Source organism: Gekko japonicus, unplaced genomic scaffold (assembly GCF_001447785.1).
Source record: "Gekko japonicus isolate JY-2015 unplaced genomic scaffold, Gekko_japonicus_V1.1 scaffold2497, whole genome shotgun sequence".
NCBI classification, from domain to species: Eukaryota; Metazoa; Chordata; class Lepidosauria; order Squamata; family Gekkonidae; genus Gekko; species Gekko japonicus.
Genome location: NW_015167129.1, coordinates 47,498 through 57,890, shown reverse-complemented (window position 1 = coordinate 57,890; position 10,393 = coordinate 47,498). Strand labels below are relative to the sequence as shown.

The following is a 10,393-nucleotide window of genomic DNA, read 5'->3' as shown; positions in this document are numbered from 1 at the left end:
CGCTGCCCCTGACGGGAAGCTGCCTGTCCAAAGTAGGAGGGGGAGGAGTATTAGAAGCCACTGTGGAGGTGGGGCTCGCAGGATCACTAAGGTGTTACTGCTGGGGCAGGCTCCCTCATGGCTTTAAGCACCCTGCAACCACTGCTGCACCTGACAGACAACCACCTGTTAGGTGTAGGAGGAGGGGGGAGTGTGTTGGAAGTCATCCCACCTCCTCTCCTACACCTGACAGGCAGCTGCACCTGATAGACAAGGTGTAAGAGGTGGGGGGAGTGTGTTGGAAGCCATCAGAGAGGCTGGGCCAGCAGCTTTGCTTCACCTCACAGGTAGTTCTTGGCCACTCCTGATTTCCTTAACTGTCATTAGCTCTCTGCAGTCCCCTGTAACTGCTGGGGTTTTTTTTTTTTACCTCAGATCACTGAGCACTGCAGCTGACCAATCAGAGAGTGGGGAGTGCAGAGAGGCAGCTGCCTGGCAGCTACATAGGAATCAATGGGGGAGCACATTTCCCCCCTTTTGACCCACTTAGGGGTCTAATTTCTAAAAAACCCTTCTTAGCGAGCACCTACACCACGGTAGAAGCGCTCTCCCCAAATTTGGTGTCTCTAGGTCCAGCGGTTTGGTCTGGGCATTGATTTTACGGTGAGGGGACTTTCTTTTATATATATTTTATATGTATAGATTTTACACACAACATAAAGGCTTTTAAAAAGATTTAACCATTAGTCTTAGGTGTCGTCCAGGGCAGGAGTCTCGGGTTGGCTCCTGGTTTCCCCAGCCCCAGAGCAGGGAAGGGACAGGGAAGCATGTGAGGCCTCGCAGTCAGGTGCAGCGCCGCTGCCACCACCAGCAGCAGCGCACTGGGGGTGTCTGCGGGCACCTTTTCTGCCAGCGCGACGTCACGATGGCCCTTCATCTTCCTCTGAGATCCTCGATGCGCTTCAGACTCTTTGGCGCACCTCACGGGGTGCTTGCTGCAGATAGCATTTTGCAAAGGAGTCAAAGATAAAGTTATTTGTGTGTGCTTACCTTTGCTCCCGGCAGCTGGACGGGCAGAGGAAGGAGAAGCCGTAGCCAAGCTGGTGAGGGAGTGTGGGGGCCAGGCCTCCTCTCCCCTCTGGGCCAGGCAGGAGGCGCCAGGCTGGGATGCATGGGCGCTGGGCGAGCAGGAGGAAGGGGCCCGGCCCCGAGCAGTAGGAAGCAGCAACGGGACATGCAGAGCTGGCCTGAGGTGTTTCTGCACCCTAGGCGAAGTGCAGATGCCAACCTCCCGGTAGGGCCTCAAGACATCCCAGCTGGCTGCCTCCTTGCTGTCCGGAGCCCCTGGTTGGGAGAGGAGTGGCGAGGTGCCCATCTCGGGGAATCAGGAGGGGTCGGGGGACCCACTTAGGGGTCTAATTTCTTTAAAAAACCCTTCTTAGCGAGCACCTACACCACGGTAGAAGCGCTCTCCCCAAATTTGGTGTCTCTAGGTCCAGCGGGCTGAGCCCCCATTGGAAGACGGGCCTCCTGAGCCAGCCCCAGCCCCGCCGCATGGCTGCCGCCGCCGCCAAAAGGCTGGCCAGGCCGCCAAGGGTCAGAGAGGAGCCCACCACTAGACGGACACACGGGGCACCTCGGTCGGTGCACTTGGAGAGGGAGGCACAGTTTTGGGGGGGCGGCACCAAACTGCACCCGGCCCTGCCCCCGCCACAAGCCCTGCATCTCCCTGACCACCGCCGCCACCTCTTTTGCCTTGAGTCAGTGCTTGCCGGACTCGGGGAGAAAGACGTGGCGGTGGCCAGGGAGATGCAGGGCTTTTGGTGGGGGCTGGGGGGCTTTGGTGGGGGGGCAGGTCCAGTTTGGCGCCCCACGGGCTGGCTCACGCTCTAGATGAATGCCTAGTTTGCATAGTGGGTGAGCCGGCCTTGGGGACATGCACGACCGCACATGGGATTGCCACTTCTTCAGCAGGGCTTTTGGCAAGGGAGGGGAGGGGCGGGCTCAGAAGGCAGCCAGAACACTGTTCCAGTGCGTTCCGCCCCCAAAATAGCCCTGCTCTGAAGCATCTTTCAAATGTGCGTGATTAAATATTTGCCCATTACTTTCTTGTTGTTATGCTATTTTTTAAAACAATGCAATCAGTTTTTGTTTTTAAACTTGGAAAGTTGCCTCAAGAATAGGAGTGAGATTATAGCATTTTGACTGGCACAAGGCTCCGCCAATCAGCACAGTGTGCCGCCCTTCATGTTTGCACCTGAAGAACAAGTTTCCCTGACCTCAATTCAGGGGAGAAAACACAACATCTGCCAAAAATATAACGAGTGCACTTCCATCATAGGCTCACTATTAAAATGATGTATCTCTGTATAAATGCCAGGGTGACTCACAAGTGAAGCCCAGAGTTAGCTTCTGGGAGAAGAGAAAGGTTCTTTCACCAACAGTTATTTCTGACCAGTTTAACAACTGAGCAGACAAAAGCCAAAATTCAATTGTCTTCTCTATTGAGATAAGTGCTCATGTGCAATATTCAATGAAGGGACATCAGACAAGAGAATCATTTATCATTGCTGAACACTGAAAATGGGCAATTCTAAGGCATATAGAAGATCCACTCAATATCAACAAACTGCCTGTGTCTTGTTTCTAAGGCACGTGAAGTTACATTATCTATTTTCAGAAGACTAGTTGCATTAGCCTGTAGTTGCAAGATGGGAAAATATGATAAGGCAATGTAGAGACTAGGGGAAATAGCACAAGTTTTATTTATTTTTATTTATTTTATCTTTGGATTTATATCCCGCCCTACCACGAAGGCTCAGGGCGGCTGATTGACAGAAAGGGGGTATTTGCATTTCTGGCTTGTGCACTGCAGCACCACAGAGGAGAACTGCTTTGTTTCTAAAATATGTAAAACTAAAGATGCACTAGGTGAGGTGGTGTGTGTGTGTGAGAGAGAGAGAGATCTGTTGCTTTTCAGATATTGATGAATGTATATACATATATAGAAACCAAATAACACAAATAGAAAGTTTGTAAGGATAAACAATGCAGTTTTGCCACTCATTAATAATAGCATAACTGAGAATATGTAGCGGGTATATTTGCCACCTCCACAGCCACATTTTATCAGCATGCACTACAGCAATAGATGTACTATCTAAGAAAATTAACTAAAACAAATCAGTAACAGATGCACATTTATTATGGGAGGGAAACCTCTGGCTATGCAGGAATATTCTGATAGCCCAGTTTCCATTCCCAGTACCACTGAAGAGCTTATTCATCTCTCCCAGGCTCTTTACTACCAACTGGGTTTGACACACACAAAAAATCTCATTGTTGGCTAGACATTTGTTTTGCCCAATAGCAAAAATGCAACAGAAGTTCAAAATATACCTGTGCAATCAATGTCAAGAGCATGCATTAATTCAGCATTATTTACGTTAGTTTTTTAAAAGTGCATTGATGACCTTGTGCCTCTCAGTATGGCAGTGAAATAGGGTCACCACAAACGATAGGGTTTCTGTATACTTGCAAGACCTCCGAAATATGCAAAAACTCTAGCTAGGAACTCCCTCATTAAAGACTGTAAAAAGACCGTCTCCCACAAATACCCCAGCAAGTGCTGCCAAGCCCCTGGTATGGAATCCCTCACCCCCCAGATCTGCCATAGAGTTTCCGGCAATTCCTAGAACTACCCTTTGTTATTTCTGGGTAGCTCTAGGAATCACCAGGTGCTCTATGGAAAGAACTTCCTGTAACTTGATGAGGCCTTATTTTTCTTTTTAATTTTTCTCCTGGGACGCTGCCCCTCCCCACAACCCTCCCATCAGTTGCCAAGTGCTGGCAATCCTATGCTCATTGTCCTCTGGAGATACAGCATTCTGAAAACCACTGGATGACAATAAAAACAGGATGAAAAAGGGAACAGAGGAAGAACTAGCCTGCTTGAGACTCTTCCAGTTTATAGTAAATTTGAAAGAGAGATTAGGGTCAGGAAACATGTGCCAGGAGGCATACATCCCTCAGCCCTAATTCCCCTCCATCCATAAGCCCAGGATTTTAGAAACCTAGGCATTTTGACGTTTAAAAGATTCAGGCAGAGAGATTAAAGAGGATTGAAAAAAACCACTTCCTTCAGTTTTACACTCCCAAGCAATTATCAAACTGTAAAGGGGCCCCACCACTGACAGTTTATAGTATCCTGGAAGGGCCAGCATTAGGGTTAGAGGACCCATGGTGTGAGGCATGCATCCCCCAATCTCCCATATAGTACATGGTGGGAAAGGTAAAAACACTCATCCAGTATTATGCTGCTCTGTTTTCAGAACACATTAGCAGGTTCCTGCTCATCTAGCCTGCATTTCAGCAACCAGACTCTGGACAACTGAAACACAGTCCTAGACTACTGAGGTGAGTTAGAAATGACTTTTATAGCCTGGAGCTCAGCAGTCTCAAGCTATTGTGCTACAGAAGAGGAATTTCTCAGCCAATTGTCCATCCTGAGATCCCTCTGTGGCTGAATTGTATCTAACCTCCTTTCCAGAAACAGGTGGTTGATCTTGAAATTTCCCTGCTAGTTGTGCCACAGACAGAGATGCAGACTTCTGTTCCACCACATTAGTCTCTGACGGTTTGTCCTGGGGGGGAAAATACAGAAACAAAACGTTTGTCAGTACATGAGAAATACAGGAAACCAAGAAACTTGTGAAGATGAAAATACTTGCAAGATATCTGCAAACACCAAGCTGTGAGCTTGCTGATGCACATAAATTACACTGCTGAAGAACAAGCCACTCTTAAAAAACAAGATGTACTGGCACCAATAACATTCAAGCCTACTAGTTAGATCTGAATATTTTATTAAAATATAAAGGCTGTCATTTCAATACTACGGATGTCATTTCAATACTACTGATGGCTGCTAAGAACTTAATAGCATTGAATTGGAAAGTAAACAAAATCCCTACAATAGCCCAATGGAGAACAAAGATATGGGTTATAATTATCTCCGACAAAATTGCAATGCAGCTTATAACGCAAGACAACCCTAATATTGAAAACAACTTTCTGGAAAAATGGTTTGTTTTCTTTGAATATATTGTAGCCTGTTAACCACGGACCTTCAATCTACCATAGAAATATAGACTTTGCTTTCTACTAGTACAAAATTGGACTGTATATAAGGTTTTTGTGTTTTATGATTAGTTTATAATGTTGTTACAAAGTTTGGATATTTTTCATTTCTATGTTTTGTACTTTTTAATAAATTTTTTATAAAAAGTTATTTGCAAAAAAAAAAAAGGCATAATTTGTGTATTATAAAATATCTTGTGTGCATGAGGCAATTGAGAAACAAGAGTACCCATTCATGAAAAGGCAATCTATATACTATTAGCCACCTGTGACCCCCATCTGTGGACAGCTGAATATGCAGATCAGGGCCACATGGAGGCTAAACAGATTTTTCAGCAAACATGGGGCACTTCTCAGGTGTGTAGAAAAATCTGAATTTAATTTTTTTTTAAAGGAGGTTAAATCCCCAGAAAAGTAAAACAGTGTTGACCTCTGGCAGTCAACGGCAGTGGTGCTGGTGGCGGCCATGCAGTTTGGGAGCTGTACTGGGCATGCTACCGTTGGCGGTGCAACCCGGGAGCTGCACTGGATCCAGCAGCAGCACAGCCCAGAGAGAGCCCAGTGGCTGCGCCAGGCCCCCCAGCGGCTGCCAGAGAGCCCAGGGGCCGCAGTGGACCTGGTGTTAAGGAATGAAATTGATACAAATTGATACTTTGCTTTATGAACTATATTTGCTGCTACACACACAATGGACTGTGCACATATACACACATAGGCTCAGAAAGCTGTACAAGTCACCTGTTGTGATGCTACACATAGAGGGTGCCTGCATAAGCCTTAACACGTGAATGAGGTTTCAGCTACACAGCTACCAGCCTGGTGAGGAAGCACACATCTCCATTGTTGTCAGCAAAACAACAACTTGAGAAGCAGCAGCCCCCATTGCTGAATTGTTTACAGTCACGCACTCCACATCTCTGCTTTGTTTCTACATTGGCATTTCCTGCCAGATGGACCTTTGATGACCAGGGAATGGCCAAGCTTCATCTGGGGCCTATCGGGGAGGGCGGGGTATAAATGCAAAAAATAAATAAATAAATAAATACATAAATAAATCTGCACTTCAAGGGAGCATCCTGACGCCAAGTTTTCACACTTGACCAGATGCCATCCTTTGAGTTAGGTCTTAGGTTACAATATTGTCCAACCCTCTAGGTAGCCACCCCTCACTACATGCAACCAATGGGATTGTTTATGGGACGGACTAATAGGTAGGTGGGTCATGAGGTTGGCACAGTTGCCACCCACCCAAAAGACCACCTATAAAAGGTAAGGACCATTCACCTGGCCCTTCCTAGCTAGCATTCCCCACAACGACCCCTGTCTGCTTTTTACTCCCCTTGAGTCCCACTTGCTATACCCAAACCCTTGCCTCTACTTTGATCTCTTGATCAGCAGTCAAGAGACCCACACGTGCTGGCTGGTTCTAGTCATGTGTTAAAACTCCCTAGATTTCTATTTCTTCCCATCCATTCTTCATTGGAACGAACAAGCTTCAGGACAGATAAGTATCACCCATCATCACCCCCACCTGCTAATGCAAACGTGCTTATTTTAATACTGTATTTCTAAGGAACTTGATTGAATGTGTGAGCGCATCAGTATTGTTTGTATGTGATTTATATTCTTTAAGTAAAATATAGTTATTTTAACAACACCAGCTTCAACTCTTCTCTGGTAACCCTTTGGTGGGAACAGGACCTTGGTATAGTTGGCAAGCACCCAGTATAAAATTTGCCAATTGCTGTAGACAAAGCAATTTGGCTAACACTGGGGGCAGCTACCAAACAACCCAGGGCTCCATGCTGGATCTGCTGGCGGCTGCCAGAGAGCCCAGGGGCTGTGCTGGGCTTGATGAGAGAGTGGAGAGGAGATGGGATTCCCCACAGGCCCCACTTGAATGGCAGCTATTCACAGGTGCCATAGGAAAATAGTGTATTGTATGGATTTGATCTCATACATTCCAAGTGTATTGCTCCTTATCAATGATTCTACAAAATAAGCATACACAAGCACAATGAAATGAATCAGCAGGATTGTCACACAGTTCACATAACAAAGCATCATGCTCATGTTTCATACTATGGCTTTAAAACAAGCATGAGGATTGGCTTAGGTGTCTCCACTTACTGGTAGGAAACCCTGAGCATAAACAAGCAGAATTGTTCTTGTCTGTAGTTATTCCGTGACATAAAATAGCCTCAGAGAACAAGATGGGTGTGGGTGGTTACCAGAATGGAATGGGAATAGGCGGTTCCAGTTCTGTTTGCCAAGATAAGGGGAATGCAGGGGTGGAGAAGACCTGTAGTGGACTGACCACTGGCAGGTGGCACTTTATCTCTCCTGCGTTTTCTGATTTCCCCCAGTGGGACTCCCTTATGATTTCGGAACCTGGCTGGGGACAAGTAATTTTAAACTGACTCCCATGTTTGCAGGGGGAAACCAGCATACCTGACAAAATAAGCAGCGACTCACAAAAGTTCATTGTAACGATATGAGCTTATGTTTGTATTTCTGTATAGTGGTGATGCTGCTTATGTGTGTCTATGCATTGTGTATTCAGGGATTGCTGTATGTTGTGTGTTGCTTTGTTCTGCATCTCATGCTTGCCTAGGAATAGGCTGGCCTGGGCCTGCCATTGCACATACGGACCATGTGCGTCCCTGGAATGTATCCCATGACTCTGTGGGATGGAGAAGACACCGCGCCATTGCACCCACTTGGAGAGCTGTGGAAAATCCCCAGCGAACCCCGGCATTCTTGGAATGGAAAGAGCAAGTGACCCTACTCCCTTAATCTGGTTTGGAGATCTAAAGACAATAGCGTTTATGGCTTTGGAGCAGGAACCAGATCTGCAAATCAAGAGGGTGTCCATGGGAACGGAAGATTCACACCTTGCCAAAAGGCACCTTTGATGTAGAAGTAGGATCTGCATATTGCCACCACCCCTCAGGAGAGCGTCATCCCCTCGTCATCCCCTCGTCACCCCCTCTTCATCCAGTAGTGATAGTTTAGAGGACGGGTTTGATAGTTTATGGCTGGATAGCACATGCCCCAAAAAGAGTTTATTTAAGGAGAAACTCTCCTTTGTCTCTCTGGTTAACCCACCCTTCCCATAGCAGTGCACTAAGGTGCTACAAGTGACTCTACTACTTAAGTTCTCCGGAGTCGCGACCCAGAGAGCTCACACGTGGTTTGGCTGGTCCTACCTGTGTGCCTTGGAGTTCACAAGCTGCTGCATTTCGGCTGCCCAGCGTTCCAAGGAGGAGAGTTCTTCCTCAGCTGGACCTCAGATGAGTATAGCCGTGCCCCATTGTGTCATCCCCATTTTGATGCTTTTGTTATTTTCTATGCTGTAATTGTTCTAATGTACTATTGTAACTAAGGAGCTTGTATGAATTTGTATGATTCCGATTTTGTATGCCTGATGAAAAACCTTTAGTAAAGACAACATTTATTTAAGGACTAGCGTGTTGTCTCACTTCCTGGGCAATAGCGAGCGTTTCATTCGCCATCCGACCTCTGTATAGACTGGTATAGAACTTACGCACAGCCACAACCACCCAACTCCTTGGTAGATAACTTGGATTGGGTCTCCAGGAATTTCCTGGAGAAGTTGGCATAACATCATATTGAAATAAATGTTGTTAGTCTGTAAGGTGCCACTGGACCTTTATTTAGAAGACTTAAGCTGTCTTCCCACCCAGGAGTTCTCTCCAACAAGTGTCCCTCCTACCCTGCATCGAATCCAAAGGAAACAAGAGGCTGGGAACTTTGGGTTTCCCTCAATGTTTATACCCATATTGTTTCCTAAGTGTGAAAAAGAGTTGTGAGGCCTTCAGTCCCCAAGAGACAGCATGCATACCATTTTAAGATTAGATTAGGACAAGAGACTGCAGGCTGCAGGATTGACAACTAGAGTGCAGACTCTCAAATCATACCCTCAAATTTCAAAAATTTCTGCTTTCCTCTTTGCAGCAGAAATATCAACCGGGGGGGGGGGTTCAAAAGGGGAGCTATTTAGCTTTTACACCAGGCAAGAAACTGGGGCAAGAACTCCCTCCCTCCCTAAGGTAAAAGTGTGTAATTTGTTCCTCCTAATACTGCAAATATGCCACTGCTTAGCTACTTTGGTTTTACATAAAAAGGGTTGTTCTGAGCTGCTTTCATTGCCAGGATGCACAGGGTGGGACCAAGAAGCCAAGATGCTGAGAATTCTGCAAATGGAGCTTCCAGTTGTTTCTTTTTTTAAATTGCAGACATGCATGGCCACAATTCAAACTGGGACCATGGCATGCAACGGGAAGGATTTGTCTCTCTTGTCTGCCATTTTCCCAGCCTGAAACAGTCCTATAGACATGCTGTTTGCCTCCTTATTTTATGCTCCGAGGATGACAAAGAGTAGTTCCTGTTTCTGATCATCATCATCCTGGCTGGGAGCTACACTCATGGTAAGGACAGTTAGTAATTCCTCAACAAATATACACTGCAGTACTGTAGCGGGGGTGGGGAGGGGAAATCCACTGGTATAGTGGTACCCAGGCACCAATGTCACCAGGGGAGACATTGCAAAAATGGGGCAGGGTGTTGGTGTGTGTGTGGAGAGGCTCATAGGGTTGTCTACCACAGGTGGAAACACTAGGAGGAATTGAGGGGTAGAGATCAAGATGTTAGCAGACTTCTGGTTGATGGCAGCACGCTCACGGACTCACCTCCTGGACCTCCCGGGGGTGTCTCCGTGCTCCGGCAGACAGAGGGGGTGAGCAGGCTCGTAACCCCCCCCCCCAGGAGCCTGGGGAAGGGCACCTGGCCAAGGAGCTTTGAGGGGGTAGCCTCTTCTCTGGCCGAATGCCAGAGAATCAAGGCTCCCCCTTGCTCCAGTGGTCCGTCCAGCCGAGAGACCTGATGGTACAAGTGAAGCTAGCTGGGTCAAGCACAGGAGATCAGGCGTTTGAAATGATGAATGAAGAGGGGTCGGAAGACCAACTATGAACGTGAGTCAAATGAGAACTGATTTTTAAATGAAAAAACACTCCCTACCCGAAGCAGCGAAACGGCAGAAGTGAGTGGTGGGAGGGACGCCTCCCATGCCCATAAAACGTTGAGCAAAAGGGGGAGGGAGTGGAAGAATAAACACGAAATTGCCCAGAAGTACTCACCCATCGAGCTATACAAATAAGCGCATATTCAGAGACTTTAAAATTTATTGCGAAAGCAAACAAACGAGAAAAAGATGGTGGGGAAGAGGGACAGAGACAAAGAGAAACTTCTAAAA

General features: G+C 46.8%; 1 protein-coding gene across 2 annotated transcripts in view; it reads right to left on the bottom strand.

Moving 5' to 3' along the window:
- RCSD1 (RCSD domain containing 1) overlaps positions 1-10,393 on the bottom strand; it is a 59,822-nt gene that overhangs the window by 14,658 nt on the left and 34,771 nt on the right. Inside the window, exon 2 of one of the 2 annotated variants that reach the window (XM_015413027.1) lies at positions 4,518-4,622. The exons of the other annotated variant lie outside the window; for it this stretch is intronic. Within the exon in view, the coding sequence (XP_015268513.1) occupies positions 4,518-4,622 (105 nt within the window). The remainder of the gene's footprint in view (positions 1-4,517; positions 4,623-10,393) is intronic. 2 annotated transcript variants of the gene reach the window in all.